Source organism: Ornithorhynchus anatinus, chromosome 2 (genome assembly GCF_004115215.2).
Source record: "Ornithorhynchus anatinus isolate Pmale09 chromosome 2, mOrnAna1.pri.v4, whole genome shotgun sequence".
Lineage (NCBI taxonomy): Eukaryota > Metazoa > Chordata > Mammalia > Monotremata > Ornithorhynchidae > Ornithorhynchus > Ornithorhynchus anatinus.
Window position 1 is genome coordinate 154,288,063 of NC_041729.1, and position 22,355 is coordinate 154,310,417.

At 43.5% G+C, this 22,355-nt stretch overlaps 1 protein-coding gene across 2 annotated transcripts in view; it reads left to right on the forward strand.

Annotated features, from left to right (window-relative positions):
• ARID2 (AT-rich interaction domain 2) overlaps positions 1–22,355 on the forward strand; it is a 187,294-nt gene that overhangs the window by 119,367 nt on the left and 45,572 nt on the right. Inside the window, exons 7-15 of one of the 2 annotated variants that reach the window (XM_029049784.2) lie at positions 8,413–8,479; positions 8,550–8,815; positions 9,232–9,328; positions 9,412–9,621; positions 9,894–10,061; positions 14,119–14,200; positions 17,706–17,840; positions 18,481–18,677; positions 19,177–22,067. In XM_029049784.2, coding sequence (XP_028905617.1) covers positions 8,413–8,479; positions 8,550–8,815; positions 9,232–9,328; positions 9,412–9,621; positions 9,894–10,061; positions 14,119–14,200; positions 17,706–17,840; positions 18,481–18,677; positions 19,177–22,067 — 4,113 coding nt within the window. The remainder of the gene's footprint in view (positions 1–8,412; positions 8,480–8,549; positions 8,816–9,231; positions 9,329–9,411; positions 9,622–9,893; positions 10,062–14,118; positions 14,201–17,705; positions 17,841–18,480; positions 18,678–19,176; positions 22,068–22,355) is intronic. The other variant, XM_029049792.2, reaches the window with a different exon arrangement.

Consider the following 22,355-nt stretch of genomic DNA (forward strand, 5'->3'; position numbering starts at 1 on the left):
CCTGCAGATGGACTCTACAATCAGTGCTGTAATATACCCCTTCGATTACATCACATAGCTGAATTTTTGATGTAGCCAAGGGGCTCTGTCAAAATGATCCCGTTAGATTTTAAGTTCCATTAGGTCAGGGGCCATCTTGCTTATTCTATGATATAGTTCATTTGACTCTTATCCAGGACACAGTTGGTATAAGTGCTCCTGATTGCCGCTCAGGAAAACATTGTTTGTATCCTACTTTCAGTTATATATACCGTGCCATAGCAGACACTGTTTAAATATTTTGAACATTGTATTTTAATAGGCAGTTAGTTATCTTTTACCTAACTGTTTTGTCTAGTCCTTGAAGGCTTAGCCTTTGAAACCAGAAAATATAGTTTGTGCTGAGAATAATTAAATTCATCATCATCTTCATGTATTTATTTAGTGTCTTGCAGACAAATTATGTGGTACAGTATGTTGTTGTATTTTTTTTTTAGAAATGGATAGAGAATGGCATTTATCAATTTAGTTGATATCCAATATCACTATTAACTTCAAAAATAATTTCCTGAAGTCTTTTTTTCAGAGAAGCTGAGTTAAGCTTCCCTTGCCACCACTCCCAATCCCAAAGTTAAAATCAGATCAGAAAGAGTAATGATTTAATGTGCCGTGGTGAAGAATAACTGAAGGCTGTCCTTTGAGGAGTTAATTTAGGAAATAGCATATATGCCATTCCTGGCTTATTGAAGATTTATCGTGCCAATATATTGTGTCTTTAATGTGGCAGTCTTAAACTTTAGAAGAACAATGTGTGGCAGTTGTTGCCCTCCTCAAGAGATCTTAACAGATGAGAACATGCCTAATCTAACATCCTTTCTTTTCCCCTTGTATCCTCATCTGGCACCTTATTCCCCATTTTGGGCCTTCCGTCCAGCGTTTCATCCAAACTCCTTTCAACCTATTGATATTTCAGGTTGGGTAGCATCCTGTAAATACACATTCCATGCTTACCACCCCTTATGAGATTCCCTTTTGGAAATGAAGAGAAGGAAAAAAAATTTAAAATGACCTTAAAGCTTCCATAGCTGCTTCCTTATCTTGCTCTGGGATTTTGTGAACTTCTCTATGTTCACTATGTCCATCCCCTTCATATTTTTTTTTAAATCTTCAAAGATGTTCCCTGTCGGCTTTCAAATTTCCAAACTCAGAGTTCTTAAACACTTGCCTGTGCTAATGCAGACACCCTCGTATCCCCCTCAGTCTTCTGGGTTACTCTTCTCTCACACTTTCTCAGCTATGTTGTATCCCTCCTTTGATGAGGTTTCCAAACTATTTCAAGTGTATGGATGCACCATTGTTTTATGTAGTGTCAAAACTATGCCTTGCTTCATTTTCTTAGTCTTTCTTTTTTGGTGGCATTATTGCCATTTTTGGTGACCTCTGTCTTTTACACTAATGATTTGAATCTTCTGTCATGTTTTCTGTGAAAGTAAAAATGTTCAGATTCATAAGCAAGTTGCATGTAGAAAAATATTTTTGAAATAGAATAAAACCTAAGGCTGTACATTTATTAGCATCTCATTGCTTTCCTCGGGAATTGTTTAACTCCGTTATTTTATTTTTGTGCATTTTTTTCAGTTTCTAATAAGCTGAATAATAAGAAATTCAAAGCCCTGGGTTTGTACGATTGGTGAAAAACTCAATCACTTAAATATTGTTAGGTTTAGAAGCAGCGTGGCTCAGTGGAAAGAGCCCGGGCTTGGGAGTTAGAGGTCATGGGTTCGAAGCCCAGCTCTGCCACTTAGCTGTGTGACTGTGGGCAAGTCACTTAACTTCTCTGTGCCTCAGTTACCTCATCTGTAAAATGGGGATTAACTCTGAGCCTCACGTGGGACAACCTGATGACCCTGTATCTCCCCCAGCGCTTAGAACAGTGCTCTGCACATAGTAAGCACTTAACAAATCCCAACATTATTATTATTATTCTCATGGCTCTTCTTTTCTGTCTACAATTCTCTGAATGGTTCGGACTATTCAGTACTCACCATTTTTGGAATGGCTCTCCTTTTCTGTCTACAATTCTCTATTCAGTACTCACCATTTTTGGAATAGTATAACTTGTAAGAAAGAAATCTATCTGTTTCTGCCAGGAGCTTCGATTCTTTCATTCACCTCAGCACTCAGTGTAAAGTCAGAAATTCCATTTGGTGATTAGTTTCTTATTTATTTCACTTTACTCATTTGTTTTTAAAAATTAAGGTAATGGATCACTATGGTTCATTTTGCTTCCCTTTTAGGAAATTTTGAAAACTGCTAGGATTTAAAGACCGCAAATATAAACTAGCCTAAGAGACCTGCCGCAGGTAGATGGATAGGATAGCAGAATCTCAGTGGGAGAGGTGGCAATATAGGAAGACCCAGCTCTGGAGAACTGATCCCTTCACTGTATGAGATTTCCTGGTTATCAACCAGCCTCCTTGCTATCGATCATTATTTATAACGATGTATAATTGGTATTTATCGAGCACTTACACAGGCAGAGTATTGTATGAAGCGCTTGGAAAAGTACATTACAGTAGAGTTGATAGACATGATCCCTGCCCACAAGGAGCTTAGAATCTACAGGGGGAAACAAACATTAAAATAAATTATAGGTTTGGGAAATAGTAGATTTTAAGGATATGTATATTAGTGCTGTGAGGCTGGGGTGAGACATCAAAGGGATACACAGCCAAGTGCACAGGTGAAACAGTGGGCAGAAAGGATGGGGAAATGAGGACTTATTTAGGGAAGGCCTCTGGTTAAAGGTATTATTTTAGGAGGGTTTCAAAGTTGGAGTAAGTAGTGAACTGTTAGATTTGCAGGGAAGTCAGTCAGTCGTAATGATTGAGCACTTATGTGAGCAGAGCATTGTACCAAGTCCTTGGGAAAGTACAATATAAATATAACCCAGACATAATCCTTGTCTAAAACAAGCTTATAGTCTAGCGCAGGGGAAGGAGATTCAGCCCCAAGAGAGGACACAGGCAAGGGGTCGGCAGTGGGATACACAGGATTGAGCTATAGAAAGTGAAGTGGGCTAATTAGATTATAGTAGATGATGATAGGAGATGATTGCTGATTGAGTGCCTGACGACAATAGCAAATCACTTAATCAATCACTGGTATTTATTGAGCCCTTATGTGTAGAACAATGTTCTATGCGCTTAGGAGAGTAAAATATAGCAGAGTTGGTAGATGTGTTCCCTGCCCACAAGGAGCTTATAGTCTAGAGAGGGAGACAGACATCAAAATAAATTACAGATATGTACATTAGTGCTATGGGTCAGAGAGTGGGTTGAATATCAAGTGCTTATAGGGTACAAATCCAAGGGCAGAGGTGACATAGAGGAGAGAGTAGGTGAAATGGCTTGGTCGAGGAAGGCCTCTCGGAGGAGAAGTGATTTTAATACGGCTTTAACAGAGGGGAGAGTGATGGTCTGTCAGATACTAATGGGGAGGGAGTTCAAGATCAGAGGTAGGACATGGGCGAGGGATAGGCAGTGAGAAAGACGAGATCAAGGTACAGTGAGTAGGTTGGTGTTAGAGGAATGAAGTGAGTGTGTCGTGTTGTGGTAGGAAATCAGCGAGGTAGGATAAGATAGGGCAAGGTGATTGTACACTTTAAAGCCAACGGTCAGGAGTTTCTGTTTGTTGAGGCAGTGGATGAGCAACCACTGGAGATTCTTGAGGACTGGGGAGTCATGGATTGAAAATGTTTTTAGAAAAACGATCCGGTAACAAGGGAAATAAGAACTGGAGTGGGGAGGGGTAGGAGGCCGGGAGGACAATAATAATAATGACGATGGTATTTGTTAAGCACTTATGTGCCAAACACTGTTCTAAGTGCTGAAGTGCTTGAGTCAGCCTAACAGCAGTTGGGATGGAGAGGAACAGGCAAATTTTAGCAATGTTGTGAATGTAGACCCACCAGGATTTGATGACAGATCGAATATGTGGGTTGAATGAGAGAGATGAATCGAGGATAACGCTGTGGTTACAAGCTTGTGATACAGGAGGACGGTGATGCTGCCATTTGTCGTCTATGTGATCTTAGACAAGTAGCTTCTTTGTGCCTCAGTTACATCATCTGTAAAATGGAGATTGAGACTTTATGCCCTGTGAGGGACAAAGACTAAGTCCAACCCATTTATCTTGTATCTTCTCCAGCACTTCTTACAGTGGCTGGCCCATAGTAAGTGCTCAACAAATACCATAAAAAATTAATCCATGGTATTTATTGAGCACTTACCGTGTGCAGAGCACTACATTAAGTGCTTGGGGTAGTACAGTACAACAGAGTTGGTAAACACGCTCCCTGACCACAACGCATTTACAGTCTAGAGGGGAAGGCAGGCATTAATATAAATAAGTAATTTACAGATATGTACAAAAACGATGTAAGGTTGAGCTCGCGGTGACTACCAAGTGCTTAAAAGGTGAAGATCCAAGTGCATAGAAGACACAGAAGGGAGAGGGTCAGGGAAAAGGGGGTTAATTTGGGCAAGGCCTCTTGGAGGAGATGTGACCTTAATATGTCTTTGAAGGTGGGGAGAATGGTGGCTTGGTATGTAGAGATATAGATAGATGGGGGGGCAGGGGGAGGTTGGGAGATGGAGAGAGAGAGAGAGAGAGAATAGATAAGATGAAGGGAGGGAGGGAGTTCCAGGCCAGAAAGAGGATGTGGGCAAGGACTCGGCAGCAAGATAGATGAGTTAACGGCATAATGAGTAGATTGGCGCTAGATGAATTGATGTGTCTCAAACTGGGCTGTAGTAGGAGATCGGTGAGGTAGGAGGGTGCAAGCTGAATGAGTGCTTTAAAGGGGATGGTAAGGAGTTTCCGTTCGATGTCGGGGGCTTGGGCAACGACTGGTCTACAGTGATGGGAAAGATGGAGAGGATTGGGGTTAGGATTGAAAGATGAGGCGTTCCGTTTTGGACATGTTAAGTTGGTGGTGTTAGCGGGACATCCAAGTTAGAGACGTCCTGAAGGCAGGAGGAAATGTGAAACTGCAGAGAAGGAGAGAAATCAGGACCTAGGATGTAGATTTGGGAATCAGCTGTTTAGAGGTGATAGTTGAAGGCTTGGAAGGTAGTGAGTTCTCCAAGAGAATGGGTGAAGATGAAGAATACCAGAAATGAGCCTTGAGGGACTCCCAAAGTTCGGAGGTGGGAGGCAGAGGAGGATCCTGCCAAAGAGACTGAGAATGAGTGGCCAGAGAACCAGGAGAGAACAGTGTCAGAGAAGCCGAGGTTAGATCATGTTTCTAGTAGAAAGGGGTGATCCACAGTGTCCAAGGAGGATTATGATGGAGGAGAGGTCATTGGATTTGGCAAGAAGATCATTGGTGACCTTTGAGAGGGCAGTTTCGGTGGAGGCCAAACGAGAGAGTACAGTGCACAGGGACTGTGTCTAACCTATGGTGTTTTGCTCATTATAGGTGTTTCTACAGTGCAGTTGAGTTGGGAGACATGTTACCCGCTTATAGTAGTAATAATAATGATGGTATTTGTTAAGTGCTTACTTTGTGCCGAGCAACTGTTCTAAGCTCTGGGGAGTTTGCACTATAGAGGGGGTGACAGACATTAAACTAAATTACAAATGTATATATATGTGCTGTGGGACTGAGAGTGGGGTGAATATCAAATGTTTAAAGGGTACAGATCTAAGTGCATAAGTGATCCAGAAGGCAGAGGGAGTAGGGGAAATGAGAGCTTAGTCGAGGAAGGCCTCTTGGAGGAGATATGATATTTAACAGCGCTTTCAATGTGGACAGAGTGGTGGTCTGGCATATGTGAAGGAGAGGGAGTTCCAGGCCAGAAGGAGGAGGTGGGCCAGTTGCTGGCGGTCAGATTGACAAGATCAGTTACAATGAGTATGTTGATATTGGAGGAGCCGAACGTCGAGGCTGAATTGTAGAAGAAAATCAATGAGGCATGGTAGTAGGGGGTGAGCTGATACAGTGCTTTAAAGGCAGTGGGAAGGAATTTCCATTTGATGCAGAGATGGATAGGCAACCCCTGCGGGTTCCTGAGAGGGGTGACATAGACTGACCTTTTTTTCTTTTAGAAAAACGATCCGGGCAGGAGGGTGAAGTGCGGACTGGAGTGGGGAGAGACAGGAGGCAGGGAGGTCACGAGGAGGCTGATTCCATAGTCATTATGATAATTGCTTGCATCATCATAAGTAATAATTATAATGTTGGTATTTATTTAAGTGCTTACTATGTGCAGAGCACTGGCCTAAGCGCTGGGGAAGATACAGGGTAATCAGGTTGTCCCACATGAGGCTCACAGTTAAACCCCATTTTACAGATGAGGGAACTGAGGCACAGAGAAGTGAAGTGACTTGCCCACAGTCACACAGCTGACAAGTGACAGAGCCGGGATTTGAGCCCATGACCTCTGACTCCCAAGCCCGGGCTCTTTCCACTGAGCCACGCTGCTTCTCTATATGGATGGAGTAGAAAGGGTGGATGTTAGGATGTTGCGAAGGTAATACTGACAGGATTTGGTTGCAGATTGAATGTATGGGTAGCATAATACCAAGATTACGGGTTTGTGAGACAGGTAGGGTAACGATGTCTACATTGCTGGGAAATATAGGGAGGGCAGGCTTTTAGGCATCTGCAATGTGACAGACACTGTACAAGGGACTGAAGTAGGTCAAGCACAGTCCCTACCCTAAATGGGGCTCACAATCTAAGTAGGAGGGAGGTCAGGCATTTCATCACCATTTTACAGATGAGGAAACTGAGATGCAGAAATTGTCACTTACCCAGTGTCACATGGCAGGGAAATAGTGGAACCAGTATTAGAACTCAAGGTCCCCTGACTCCCAGGCCTATATTCTGTCCACTAGGTCACTCTGCTTCTTGTTACTTTAATGTAATAAGTAGATGCACTTGTTTTTATATAATCTGTGATAGTATTACCACAACTCTGTGCCAGGGGATATGTAAACAGAGAGTAGGAGGTATTTTGTGGCACCTTGAAATAAAAAATGACCAATTCAAAATACAGTTACTAAATACAACTACTACTCTAAAGGACTTGAATATAGGTTTTTGTGGTAAAAATTATTTTGGAAAATCAAACCCTGCCAACCAGTAATTAATTGTAACAACAAATATTGGTTATAGTATTAAAATGTAAATGTGCTCTTTGCCCAAATGATAAAATATACAGTATTTTGATCAAAAGGAATTCATTTTAAGTTTACTGTCTGATCCCTTTCCCGTGAGTCACATTTAAACAATATTACAATGCGGGTCAAGGAAGGAATATCATAGCCTTTCATCTGGAAAGCTTATTTTGAAAAAAATAATAAATTTATGGTTAGTCTTCAGGCCTGGGAATTTCAGTCTTGTTTATTTAAATTTCTTGTTTTATTAATTTTCCTATACAATTTCATTTCAGTGGAATGAAATGAAACTATACAGTAATCATAAATATTGTAAGGCACTTACACCATACAACATTATTTAGATGACTACTTTTCACCTTAAAAATTGTTTTTCAAACTGTTCCATAACCACCATTTATGCATCTTTACCACTCTTTTAAAATGCTGAATTATATTACCATCTCAGTGATCTGTGGGAATATCATAGCCAAATAAAAAGAAATGGGTCTCGCACAAAAGTTTTGGATTTTCTCCCAAGTATAATCTGCTGGTATGATCAAACTTTAAGAAAGCAACAAAGACAGGTTGTAACTTTTATAGGAAGGAAGGGTAGTGTGAATGAGCTAAACAAATATAGGTAATGAAGATAATGTTTTGTTTCTTCAGAGAAGAGACGTTTAGAAAGAAGTTCTGAAATAATAATAGTATTTATTAAGCCCTCCACTTATGTGCCAGGTACCGTGTTAAACATGAAGTTCATAAAAAATAATTAAATGGAACAAAATATCTGACCCACAGGATTCACAGTCTCAAAAGAAAAGAGAACCGGTATTTTTTTCCCCATTTTATAAATGAGGAATTGGAATCCCAGAGAGGTCAAACGACTTGTCCAAGGTCACAATGCTGGCACATGGCGGAGCCCGGACTCGAACCTGGGTCTCCTGACCCCGTCCTGTGCTCTTTCCACTAAGCCATGCTGCCTGTCAGTGCTATTGCTAAATGCTGTTGTTAGATGCTAAATCGTGGGAATATCAACAAAACCCTAAATAGTGTGTTTGATAGTATTGATTTCAGCATGAAAGAAAAGAAGAAGTGCTTCTTTTTGGTAAGTCCGTCCTTAGAATGCTACTTCTTGAGAATAGGAAGCATAAAATCGTTAACAGGATATTTCTGTGTGTGAATATTTTACAGTAGTAGAAGCAATGTATCACCAGTAGAAGTAATCATTTTAGAAATTCAAAAGTAACGTTTTAAACCTATTTGCAGTTTTGGAAGGATATTGTGGACGATAATGAAGTACGTGACCTCATTTCTGACCGAAACAAATCTCCAGGTGAGCTAGCTAGCGTAAAATGATTGAATTCGTTTCATTAAGCAAAATGAAGCCAAATAATCAAAATTAGTATTTTCTGTTGCAGAAGGTACATCACAAGAATGGATTTGGGAATCTCTATTTCATCCACCTCGCAAGCTAGGCATTAATGATATTGAAGGACAGCGGGTACTTCAGATTGCAGTGATTTTGAGAAATCTTTCTTTTGAAGAGGGCAATGTTAAACTTTTGGCAGCTAATCGTACCTGTCTTCGTTTCCTGTTACTCTCTGCCCATAGTCATTTTATTTCTTTAAGACAGTTGGGACTTGACACATTAGGAAATATTGCCGCAGAGGTAAGGAACTATATAATTAAAATACTTAAATATCCTTTCTATGTGGTAATACTTCCCAAGCTAAATTCATTTTTAGAGTTTTCAAGCTTTTTTTTTTTAACTCTTGTGCTACAGTTGTAATAAAGATCAGTGCTAAGCTGATATGGAATAGAAAATTGTGATTGTTTAGATATTCTTTACTTCAGAAATGGGGGTGGGGGAGCAGAATTTGTGTAATGCTTCCCATGGAAAGAATGAAGAGATATTAGTTCAGAATTACATAGAGAAGTTTAAAATGAAATGACATTTACAATTTAGTCAGGCAGTAGTCCATAACATTCAAGAAATTCTGAGTATTTTCTTTGTGAGATTAATAAATTCAGATGCAATATAATACAGAGAGAAGTCTAATTTGTGGTTTCTGTTTTTTAATTTAGCTTCTATTGGATCCTGTTGACTTCAAAACGACACATCTAATGTTTCATACTGTTACAAAATGCTTAATGTCGAGGGATAGGTTCTTAAAAATGAGGGGTAAGCTCTTAGTCAAATTTCTGGCTTTCCTTCAAAAGGTCAGTGTGAAATATTCTCAAACCACGTTTTCACTTGTTTTTCAGGCATGGAAATTTTGGGAAATCTCTGCAAAGCTGAAGATAATGGTGTTCTAATTTGTGAATATGTGGATCAGGAATCATACAGAGAGATAATTTGTCATCTCACTTTACCTGATGTGCTGCTTGTAATCTCAACTCTTGAGGTGCTATATATGCTCACAGAAATGGGGGATGTGGCTTGCACAAAGATAGCAAAAGTCGACAAGAGCATAGGTGAGACAGCCAAAATCTACAAAGAAAAGGGTTTAAAGGTTTAAGAAGCTGATTTATCGTGTTGACAGTTCAAGTTCGAAGTCTATTTTAAGATGTTGAGGCCAGATTTTATAAGTATCTGGCATCGGATAAACCTGGTGATTGTTGTAAAATTCTAGAGCACCCTCCTTTTTCACTTTTGTAGATGAGATGGGATTAGTCCATACAAATGTGTGATGATGGATACTGTAGTGATCACTTTTGAAAATGCATTTCAATTTTGAATGTTATAGATATGCTAGTTTGCCTGGTTTCTATGGACATCCAGATGTTCGGACCTGAAGCACTTAGTGCAGTAAAACTCATTGAACATCAAAGCACCAACCACCAAGTTTTATCGGAAATCAGGCCACAGGCTGCGGAGCACGCCCAGTCACCAGCCCATGGGGCAGCAGTCCCAGGTTAGTATTTGGTTTATAACCATCTTGATATCATCGTCATCGTATTATGGGGAAAACTGTAGACTAAGTGACAGGACATACAGGAATGAAAAGTTAGGTAAGAGATTTTGATAAGAGTCACAGATAAATAGGTATCAGTAACCAATAATTAAACAGACAGGAATCGTGAAAGTGGGTGGTAGGATGACATGGCCGGGAAGGTGGGAGAATTAATCTGAGAAGGCTTCTTGGAGGAGATGGGCTCACAGGAGGGAAGGTTTGTGGTTTCTCTAAACTGAGGGCATCCCAAGCCTGGGGAAAGGTTTTAGGGAAAGGTGAAAGCTAGGATACAGTGAGGGGGTTCATTTGGGAGGCACAGAGAGCACATGTTAGATGGTTATTGGAGAAGAGAGGTGGTAGGTACGAGGGAGCCAGTAGATGGAGAATTTAAAAGCAAGTGACTAGGACTCTTTGCCTACTACAAGAAGGATTGGGGAGCCTTAGAGAGGTTTTTGAGTAAAAAAGTGAAGCATGTGATTGTTTTGTTAGAAAGAGATTGGTTATTAGTGCAGGTAGGCAGCGAGGACCAGGTTGAAAGTTCCCCTGATCACCTAGATTTCTCAAAATGTTAGCAGAGATGAAGGAGGGTGAATGGGACTTACACTTTATGCAAAAGCATTTCTTTAGTTTTGACAGGTCAGAAACTTACATCTTACTTTCAGGTTTCTTTATGGTAAAGTGGACTTCAGAGAATTAAAACCAAGCTTTTTGTTTTACCTAGCTAGCACAGTCTGTATTGTACTAAACGTGCTTTAGGTATGGTGAACTTATTTCACCTGTTTTAGCCTCAGAGAGTGCAAAACCACACACCCTCAGAGCTGCAGAGCTGGGGAACGGCCAGCCTTTGTTTCTTTCCTGCCTTTCACAGTCTCTCCTTGGACTCTTTGTGTTGCTTCTAAGGTGGCCCAAAGTTCTACCCCCCTGTAAATGGGAGGGATGGAGAAGGAGAATATAATTGTGCCCCTTGGTTTTTTGATAGCTGTTTTCCCCCATCAAGAAAGAACCAGGTTCCCAAAAATCCCATTAGTGTTCATGTTATCTGCCTGAGGAAGATGATGATAATTGTAGTATTTAAGTATGAACATGTGCCAAGCACGCTAATCGGATACAAGATAATCAGGTCAGACACAGTGTCTGTCACACAGAGGGCTCACAATCTAAGGTGGTTGTGAGGGGGAAGGGGGCAGGAGATGGGGAGGAGAGGCATTGAATTCCCATATTACAGATGAGGAAACTGAGGCACAGAAAAGTTAAGTGGCTTGCCCAAGATCACAGAGAAGACAAGTGGCAGGACCAGAATTAGAACCCCGGTCCTCTGACTCCAACCAAGGCCTTCCCTTTTTCCACCAGGCCACACTACTTCTGATAGCCATATTTCCATTTTGGGTACATAGAGAAAAATCAAGAAGTTGCTTGTTAGAGGTCCACAGAGAATAGTGGACAGAGTTGGTAGAACCCAGGAATCTTCCATTTAGGCCCGGTCTGTTTGTTTTCCAGAATTCCATTGTCTTTAAAGTATTCTCTTTTTTTGACTGTGAAACCATGTATATGGCTCTCTGGAAAAGAAATTTTTCAACTTAGCTAAGTTTTTATGTTTTTCATTCAACATAATCATCTAATAATTACAGAGTTCCCCAATGTACATGTACAAATATTTTATGCCATTAATGGTACGCTTTGGTAAACACGACTTTGGTTAAATTTTCCTTTCCACTTAAAAGATCAGCCTTCCCTGTTATTACATCTGTCAGATAGATCTGTTATTGTAGGAGGCAGCATGGCCTAGAGGATAGAGCATGGTCCTGGGAGTCCAAAAGGCCTGGATTCTAATCCTGGCTTCGCCACTTATCTGCTGTGTGTCCTTGGGCAAGTCACTTCACTTCTCTGTGCTTCAGTTCCCTCATATATAAAATGGGGATTAAGACTCTGAGCCCATGTGGGACAGGGACCATAACCACCCCGATTTGCCTATATCCACCCCAGTGCTTAATAAAGTGCCTGATTTGGCTTCTGAAACTATGGGGGATGACGAGGGCCAACTTTTCACTTTTGTGGCCTAGGAGGAAAGGAAAGAGGGGAAGAATGAAGAAGGTCAAGGTACTCATCGTTGCTGCCGTGATTCTTCCTTGCCTTCACCAGGCTCTGAGTTCCCGTCAGGGCAGCCTTTGGCCTGCCTTACTCCCTCCCAGCCTTTGAAGCAGCGTGGCTCAATGGAAAGAGCCCAGGCTTGGGAATCAGAAGTCATGGGTTCTAATCCCGGCTTCTCCACTTGCCAGCTGTGTGACTTTGGGCAAGTTATTTAACTTCTCTGTTCCTCAGTTACCTCATTTATAAAATGGGGATTAAAACTGTGAGCCCCACGTGGGACAGCCTGATCAGCTTGTATCCCCCCAGCGCTTAGAACAGTGCTTTGCACATAGTAAGCGCTTAACAAATACCACCGTTATTATTGTTATTCCCAGGCAGCTGGAGAATTCTCTGGGGATGTGATGGGGGTTTAAGTTTCCGACCAGCAGCCTGGTTGAAAGGTTGGGCCGACAAGTGACCCAGAGCCCAATCCCCACACGCTTTTAAGCCGGTACCATGTCCTTCCAATTCTTACACTCACCTCTTCCCCAGGAAATACCAAGCCTATCCGGGCACATGAGGCAGGAATGAGGTGAATGGGTCAGAAAAGGGCACGCAATGTCACCCTCTGATTCCTTTCCTCTTTTCCCTCTTGAGAGGAGACAGGAGATGGAGCTTTGCTCCACTTCCATTTTTTGGCTCCATGAGGTAGACTAGGCTAGCTAAGTCTGCCCGCTTTACCTAAAGGCTACGTGAAAGAACTCTATGGTTTTTGCCCTCTTGGGGGCCTTCAGGCCTATGGAGTTGATACCCACATCAGAGGATGTTATAGGAAATGCAACTATTCATATAAGGTTGTAACCCCAAAATTCATTAAATATTATTGTTTGTACTAAGCCTTTTGAAGGCTGATGTCAAAATGAGAGAGAAAAGTGATGAGCAAGGAAGTCAAGACCCCTAAGGCCCTTAGGCACCATAGCAATGTTGGTCGAAGGTATGGAAGATTTTAGTGGCTTTAGTTTAGTCTGATTAGGCATATGAGACCACGGAACTAATTCAGAGGGAAGACAAATAATTCTCTGTGAGTTGAAGTTATGTCTTTAAGAGAGTGTCCATGATTGAATGTTGGCCAGAATTTTGATGTGAAGGAAAATGCCCCTGTGTTATCATATTTGAAAATGAGAAGAGTACCCATGGATTCCATTGAAGCAGTGTGGCTCAGTGGAAAGAGCCCGGGCTTGGGAGTCAGAGGTCAAGGGTTTGAATCCCAGCTCTGCCACTTGTCAGCTGTGTGACTGTGGGCAAGTCACTTCACTCCTCTGTGCCTCATTACCTAATCTGTAAAATGAGGATGAAGACTGTGAGCCCCACGTGCGACTATCTGATTACCCCCTATCTACCCCAGCACTTAGCACAGTGCTCTCATAGTAAGCGCTTAACAAATACCAGCATTATTATTCCACTACTATTCGTGCGATAATTTCATTTTTACATAAAACATTGTCATTTTTTGGTTACTGAGCCAATCCAATGTAGAATACATGTCCTGCAGATCTATATTTAGTTCTAGGGAGATACTAAGTATAACAGAGTGAAATCTTTTCTATACGTTAGGTAGAATTTTTTTAAATTTTGTATTCGTGTAGTGTTGGACTTTGTGGTTCAAGTTTAGACTTTTTTAGTATTTGAACATTTTTTCATGTGAATGTGAGCTGGAATTTGATTAAAAGGTGCTTAGTGTCCTAAGAAGATTTTGCAACATGCTTAAAGCTGTTTTCTCAACAGTGCACATAGTAAAGGTATTATTTCCTATTGCCCATTAGTTCAATTAGTGCTTTATTCATTATTCTGAATATGATTTTCAGTTTAATTATAATGTGTGATGATTTTGTTTAGAAAAAAATCATAATTATTGTTTAAACCAATGTGTTTATTGTTCCTTTTTATTTAGCTTCCCGAACAGTTGTAGGGCAGCATGTTGTTCCACCTCCAGGAATAGTGGAAATAGACAGTGAGAAGTTTGCCTGTCAGTGGTAAGTGGCAAAGTTCTATTAAGCTTCCTTTTTAAGAAGAAGAAACAAGAAAGGTACTGAATTTATCTGTCAGACCAGATGTTTTAGTCTTTTGCTTGTTGTTAAGCTAACAGCAAGCACATCAGTACAAGGGTCAATCTCTATATATGTTCGTGGTGTGGTCAGTACTATCAGTCTTTTCAGTCCCCCTTGTACCCATAAACTAACTTCACTGTCAGTGGCCCTATCTTTAAATATAAAGGCCAGATATGGGTGTGTGAATAAAGTTACACGTATGAAGAAAGAATAATGCAGAAACTGCCCAACACCAAAGAAATAGGAAAGGAAAAATACCAGAATTTTCTCTCTTTGAAAATATCTCCAATTAGATGTGTTCCTTTTCCTAGAACATAATAAAGCTCTCATTTATTTCAAATTTAATTTTGCCATAAAAATGGTATAACTAGAATGGCCATATGTGGGCATTCTTTATCTTTTTATTCCTGTAAATAAATTTGAAGTGGATTTTCCTAGAAAGGCTCTGTTCTTTTCCAAGGAAGCCTCAAGCAAATCCACGGAATTGAAATGAAGGATTTTGTTATTCTTTTTATTTGCCTCTGCCTCCACAAAACCTGAATTTTTCATCCTGTTGGATATTGGATATTGACTACGAATTTTTCCATTTTCTAAATTATGACAAGCTAATACAAAAAATGAATGTGAATTTGTGAATTGGCACTAAAATATCAATGATTTTTATTGAGTGCTTGAATATAAAACACTGTACTAAGGACTTGGGGAAGTACAACAGAAACAACCACTTTCCCTCTAAAAGAAGTTTAAAATCTAGTGGGAACGACATACATATAAAATCATTTACAATTCATGTGAACAGAAGGAAAAACTTGGATCAGATAGGTATGAGTGAATATTAAGACATGCAAATGATAATCATCGACTTCGAATCAGCTAGGTGTAATGGACTGATGAATAAGTCTAAGGGAAATTGAGGTGATGTGTCATCCTTCACCAGGGAAGCCATATACACAACCAAAAATTCGTATTGGCAACACAGAGGTCAAAGCTGTCATCCAATTGTGTTACCTAGGCGGCACTCTGACCAACAGCACCGTGGTAGACAAGAAAGTAGAAGATGGAAGCAAGAAAGCCACCAAATCAGTTGGGAGACTGTCAAACAATATGTTGATAGCATATCAGGTTTAAGACCAAACTAAAAACCTACAGAACTGTAGTGGTGTACAGTCTTCTCTATAGATGTGAGATCTGGACTCCTCTATAGGCACCTTATCTGGCTCCTTGAGCAGTTCCATCAGTGACGCTTATCAAGAATCAAATGTTAAGATAGGATGACGAACAGTAAAGTTACGGAATGTAGTTCGTCCCCCAGAGTCAAAGTTAGAGCAGTGGAAATGTTTTAAAGAAACAGTAAAATAAAGCTTCAGACAAAGTTGCACCCCAGCAAAAGACTGGGCGTCAGTTGAGATAAGGCCAGCAGGACATACTGCTATCAAGAAAGGACTCATTCTCTTGTAGCTAAAATGTCTAAGGAGATTGAAAGGCAAGGAGGCAAAAAAGAAAACTGAACCCAATGCTGCAAAATTTTGCCAGCACAACAAGGGGTGGCCTTCTTGTTTGCACAGTGAAAATAGGGCTATGGACCGCCCCCCCCCCCCCCCAATAGGCCTTCTCAGTCACAAATGTTCTCATAGGTGAACTTCGCCATCTGTTGTGCCTTTGAAAACAAAGGACATGTTGAATATACATGTGGGCATAAATTACCGAAGGTGGTTATAAATACAAAAGGGCTAGCTGACTGTCGGTTGATATTGACGTAGAATGTTGGGACTTCATTAGGAGAGGCTTTTTGAAATATGAGAGTTTTGAAGACGGGGAGAGTGGTGGCCTAATTGATTTTCAGGGGAAGGAGATCCTTGTCAGGAGCCAGAGGCCAGAGAGTAGTTAAAGGTGAGTGTAGGAAGAGCGAAGAGGGCCAGCTACCAGTGTAGTTGTTGAAACGAACCAATGCATAAGAGGGAGAAACCTGGCATGGAGTCTTGAAACCAAGGGTGAAGGGTCTTTGTCCTATGCAAAGGGAGATGGGCATCTCCAAAGGGTTTTGAGGAATGGAGACCGATGGGCCGAGCCATCTTTTAGGAAGATTATACTCTTATACTCTCTCTGATTCTTTGCCTCTCTAAATTACCATTTTTCATCTAACATCTCAAGCAATCAATCAGTGATATTTATGAGTGTAGTTACTAGAGATGATCCTTGCCCTCAAGGAGTTTGCAGTCTATCAAGAAAGATACATACTTGAATAATTTAAACCACCCCACTCCCTCCACAGCCCCGTGACTCTGAAGTTTACCATGTTTGATTTCCTGTCTTTTGAGTAACTTGAAATTTTGATTGTGATCTGTGGTTCACATATTGATTTTCTCTCATCTTGATTTCTCCAACCCCTTCTTTCCATTTTCCTTCATTTCACTTCACTCAAGCTTCTGTCTGTCACCCTCTTTGCCACTTTTTCTCATTCCCGCTGGGTAAACTTTACCATATCATCATCTTAAACTTGGATAAAGTTTTCAGGTCTTTCCAAAGCCCTGCCTTCTATGAAGTCTGGTCGTGTTAATTCATCCCTGACCATTGGTCATCCCTCCAGCAGAAGCACCAAATGCAAGAGTTGAAGAAAAAAAAATGACACAACGACTAATCATCACTGAAACCTCGTACATTGGTTTCGTGCTGTAGCTTCTTGGTCCTCTCAAAACTGCAACGTAAACATTGCATGATAGAAAATGTTACAGCTTCCTTCTAACAGCAATGTGTGGAATTGCATCTCTCTCACAACAATAAGAAAAGTGAACTAATAGGGAAACAAAATTTAGAAGTAATGTGGATGTTAAGCTTTTTCAACCACGTACAGGCACGTACATCCCTTTGACTTAAACTGTGCGACCTCTTTTATTCAGTGCTGTTTACATCAGCAGGCCAAAGTAGAATCATTAAGCCAGAATTTCAGGTCTTTTTCAGGTTACATGTTCAAACCTAACCCTGTCAAATTTAAACTGGTCAGCTCACAACAAGGCCTGAAAAGTATCCTTTGGAGCCCTCTTTATGTGATCAAGAATAGTAGACAGGAGGAGAGGAGAGTGATGGTCAGGCAGGGGAAGTGTTGACAGGTGGGAGGAGAAGGAGATGGGTCGGTGACGAGCAAGGGAAAGAGAGACAGAGGGATAGCTCATGCATTTTCATACCTTTTAATTGTTCTGTAGCTTTTGTCATTTTTTTTTCATTATTGGACTTATTTTTCAAAAGTATAACATATGTCGTCCCAGCAAAATTTACTTTGGCCAAATACTCTTTTAGAGTGCCCTTTTTGCTAAGGCACCCAGGATAAATAATAAAGTTGGAGAAGTAAAATGTGATTCTTTTGGAAATGTGGATTGAATGTGGATCCTGCACTTGGGCATTTTATAACTTAATCTATCTCCACCTCTTTTAGGTTGAATGCACATTTTGAGGTGAATCCAGATTGTTCTGTCTCTCGAGCAGAAATGTACTCCGAATACCTCTCAACATGCAGTAAATTAGCTCGTGGTGGAATCCTAACATCAACTGGATTTTATAAATGTCTTCGGTAGGGCACAGGATCCATGAAATAAACAGCAAGATCATGATACTTCAAGCTACCTATCTATAGCTGTTTTAAATTGCTGTGATTAGTTTCTTGAGGTCGGGGGGATCTCCATTTATCAAAGATTTTCATTATGTAGAACTTAAAAAGGGGGGATGGGAAAGCTTTGAGATGAAAACTTGATTTTTGTAAGAAATTGTTAACCCTTTAATTTTATTTCAAAGTCTTGACTTTTCATGTCCCGAATTGCAACTCAATAGCACTAATGCTAAGCTTTCAGAATATCAAGGCAGTTCTGATGAAATGTTCACGCGTGCCTTTTCAGTAAAGCGCACCTCTTCACCAGTTTAAGGTGTTATTACTTTGTTCATTTTGTGGAGGTGAGAGTGGTCTAAAAGTTCATAGTGCTGTTAAAAAGCAGGTATAAGTGAAAAACAAGATGACTCTTTGGTTACATGCTACTTCCTCATTTTTCCCAGAGAACCCTGAAGTGGTGAATATGACTAATAGCGAATTAATAAGTAACAAGTAGAATACTGCCTGGGGGGCCTTGGAGTTTTCCAAGAAGTCGGTACTTTGGGGCGGGGAGACTGAGGCCGGGATGGTGACTTTCGCAATTAATAAATTCATTTCTGTTTGACAGAACTGTCTTTCCAAACCATTCAGTGAAGAGAGTGGAAGATCCAAACAACAACGGGCAAGCGCACATACATGTCGTAGGGGTCAAAAGGAGGGCTATACCACTTCCTATTCAGATGTACTTTCAACAGCAGCCAGCTTCGACCCCTGTTGTTCGTGTTGATTCCGTTCCTGATGTGTCTTCAACTCCTTCACCAGCAGGTGGTTATTGTTTTAATGAGTTTTTAATGAAGTACGTTAGTCTTCTTCTCAAATAAACAAGAGGACAGTCAAGAAAATAGCACATTACAATGAGCATAATAAATCCTGGAAGAGTACGTGCCTTTTTTTCTTTGTCTTCCTGAAATGCTCCTTCGTATTAGCTGAAAGGTTGATTGGACAACGTAGTGATCGACTTGGAATTGAGCGTGGATTGTCGGTCAGTCGTGTTTATCGAGCACTTACCGTGTGCAGGGCACTGTACCAAATCCTTGGGAGAGTACAGTATCCCAGTATCGCTGACACATCCCCTTGCCCACAGCGCGCTTCCAGTCTGAGGTGGGGAATCTTTAAAACCATATCAATTTGATAAAGCCAGGCCTCCGTTTAACCAAAAGAAGAATCTGGGACTCCTGTGCTGTACTTAAAAGAGAGGTTTTCTCCTGGGTTGGTATCTCACCGGGAACTTGGATTCATCTCCTTTCCTTCCTTTTATCTGCAGGAATCCCTCACGGGCCCCAGCCCTTAGGAACCCATTTTCCGAGGACTGCCGTCACCAACCAATCTTCAACTCTGACTGCAACACAGATGTCTTTTCCGATCCAAGGCGTTCACACCGTGGCGCAGACTGTTTCTAGAATTCCACACAATCCTTCGGTTCACACCCAGCAGCAACCAAACGCTACAGTGACTGTCATACAGAATAAAGCTCCGATCTCCTGTGAAGTAGTTAAGGCCACGGTGATCCAGAGCTCGTTACAGCAGTCAGCGGTCCCTGTGAGTATCGCCGTCGGAGGCGGAGCGGCACAGGCCTCTCTCGTGCAGAACCACACCGCGGGCCCTCAGCCTGTAACCGTCGTGAGCTCCCAGACGCTACTTCACCATCCGCCTGTTCTACAGCAGCAATCTCCACTCCACGCGGTGGTCCCGGGACAGATCCCCTCGGGCACGCCCGTTACAGTGATCCAACAAGCCGTGCCTCCCAGCCATATATTTGGCCGCGTACAGAACATACCAGCATGCACTTCTGCGGTTTCCCAGGGTCAGCCGTTGCTCACCACGTCACCCCAGCCCGTGGTGCAGACCTCCTCGCCGCAGCCCCCGCCCGGCAGCCAGCAGCAGCAGCAGCAGCAGGACACGGTCCTCATCGCACCCCAGCAGTACGTGACCACATCCGCGTCCAATATCGTCTCGGCGCCGTCCGTTCAGAGTTTCCAGGTGGCGGCCGGGCAGATGGTCACCATCGCTGGGGTCCCGGGGCCCCAGGCGTCCAGGGTGGGGTTCCAGAACATTGCGCCAAAGCCCCTGCCTTCTCAGCAGGGTCCGTCCTCGGTGGTTCCGCAGCCCATTCAGCAGGCGACCCCACCCCCCCAGCAGAGCGTAGTGATCGTCAGCCAGCCGGCCCAGCAAGGTCAGACGTATGCACCAGCCATTCACCAGATAGTCCTCGCGAATCCAGCCGCCATTCCGGCCGGCCCGCCGGTCCAGTTAACCGGGCAGCCGAGCGTGACGCCCTCTTCCTCCCCCTCCCCCGGGCCGGCGGCCGCCAGCCAGGTCCCCGCGGTCATGTCCCCCTCGCCCTCGGCCCCTCAGTCGCAAGGACCGCCGCCCACCGTCAGTCAGATGCTGTCCGTGAAGCGGCAGCAGCAGCAACAGCAGCAGCAGCAGCATCCACATCATCCACCAGCACCCTCTCAACCGCAGGTCCAGGTTCAGCAGCCCCAGCCGGGCGGCGCGGGGGTGGGTCAGCCCGCGTCGGGGGAGTCCAGCCTGATCAAGCAGCTGCTCCTCCCCAAACGTGGTCCCTCCACCCCGGGGGGGAAGCTCATCCTCCCGGCCCCGCAGCTGCCGCCTCCCAATAACGCCAGAGCTCCGAGCCCTCAGGTGGTCTATCAGGTGGCCAACAACCAGGCGCCGGGCTTTGGGGTTCAGGGCCAGTCCCCCGCTCAGCAGCTGCTGGTTGGCCAGCAGAACGTTCAGCTGGTCCAGGGCGCCATCCCTCCCCAGGGAGGGGTCCAGACAGTACCGATCTCTAATTTACAAATATTGCCTGGCCCGCTGATCTCCAATAGCCCAGCCACTATTTTCCAAGGGACTTCGGGGAACCAGGTCACCATTACAGTCGTGCCAAATACTAGTTTTGCGACGGCGACCGTGAGTCAGGGAAACGCAGCTCAGATCATCGGTCCCGCGGGAATCTCTGTGGGCGGACCGCCGGCGGGAGTAGGTCTCCAGGTGCAGACGCTGCCCGCCGCGCAGGCGCCTCCGGCCGGACAATCACCCTGTGCTGCCGCCGCCGCCGTCGTGGCTACCCCCCCGTTCAAAGGTGATAAGATCATTTGCCAAAAGGAGGAGGAAGCAAAGGAGGCGACGGGTTTGCATGTGCACGAGCGTAAAATCGAAGTCATGGAGAACCCGTCCTGCCGACGGGGCGGTGCGAACACCAGCAATGGGGACACGAAGGAGAGCGACGTCCAGCAGGCGGGAAGCATTTTAAATGGGAGAAAGTACAGTGACTCAAGTCTACCTCCTTCAAACTCAGGGAAAACTCCAAATGAGGCTAACCAGTGCTCGCAGATCCGTAACGGGCCATCGTTAGAACTGGGGGAGAACGGCGCTCCCGGAAAGCAGGTCGTGGAACAGATGGACACGCAGGAGATCAGAGGTGATCTGAAGAAACCTCTGGTCAACGGCATCTGTGATTTTGATAAGGGGGACGGTTCTCATTTTAGCAAAAACATTCCAAATCACAAATCTTCCAACCACGTAGGAAACGGGGAGCTGTGTCCCGCCGAACAGCAAGGGGATTCAGATGCCATTCAGCAAGATACTGCCAAAGGTGACCAAGTGGAAAGGATTTCCAATGGACCTACGTTAACTTTGGGTGGTTCGCCGGCTGGCGGCGGCATTCCGGAGGCTGCGAATCTGGCGACTCAGCAGCCTGGCGGTCCCAACACTGATTTATCGAACGGGCCTTTGGTCTCGAGTTTGAATTCAGACGTGCCTCAGCAACGCCCGAGCGTAGTCGTCTCACCACACTCTACGGCCTCTGTTATACAGGGGCATCAAATCGTTGCAGTCCCCCACCCGGGACCTAGAGCGTCCCACGCTCCCCTGGCGTCGGGAGCTCGGTCGACGAACGGCACGGCAGAATGCAAAACCGTCAAGAGGCCGGCGGAGGAGAACGATCGAGAGACGGTCCCGGGCATCCCAAATAAAGTAGGAGTTAGAATCGTCACAATCAGCGACCCCAACAACGCCGGCTGTAGCGCCACGATGGTCGCTGTGCCGGCGGGCGCAGATCCCAGCACTGTAGCTAAAGTAGCAATAGAAAGCGCTGCTCAGCAAAAGCAGCAGCATCCACCGACATATGTCCAGAGCGTGGTGACGCAGGTAAGTCGGTCCGAGTTCTCCGTGCTCACTTCTGACGGCGTCGCCAGAGTCGTAACGTGTTAGGAGAGGGGAGTCGGGGAGAGAGGGGGAGAAAAACCCAACCAAGAGGTCGTTCCCTGTGGGGCATGGTTTCTCTGGGCCTTTGGTTTTTGTTCATTCCGTTCGTTGCCCGGTTGCACGTTAAGAGTCTCTTTCCTCTCGTGATTTAGTTGGGCCTCAGGTTTTGGGGGCTTTTGCGGGGACGGTTCAACTGATATTCCAGCTGCACACAAAGAGTCTCATTCTCTG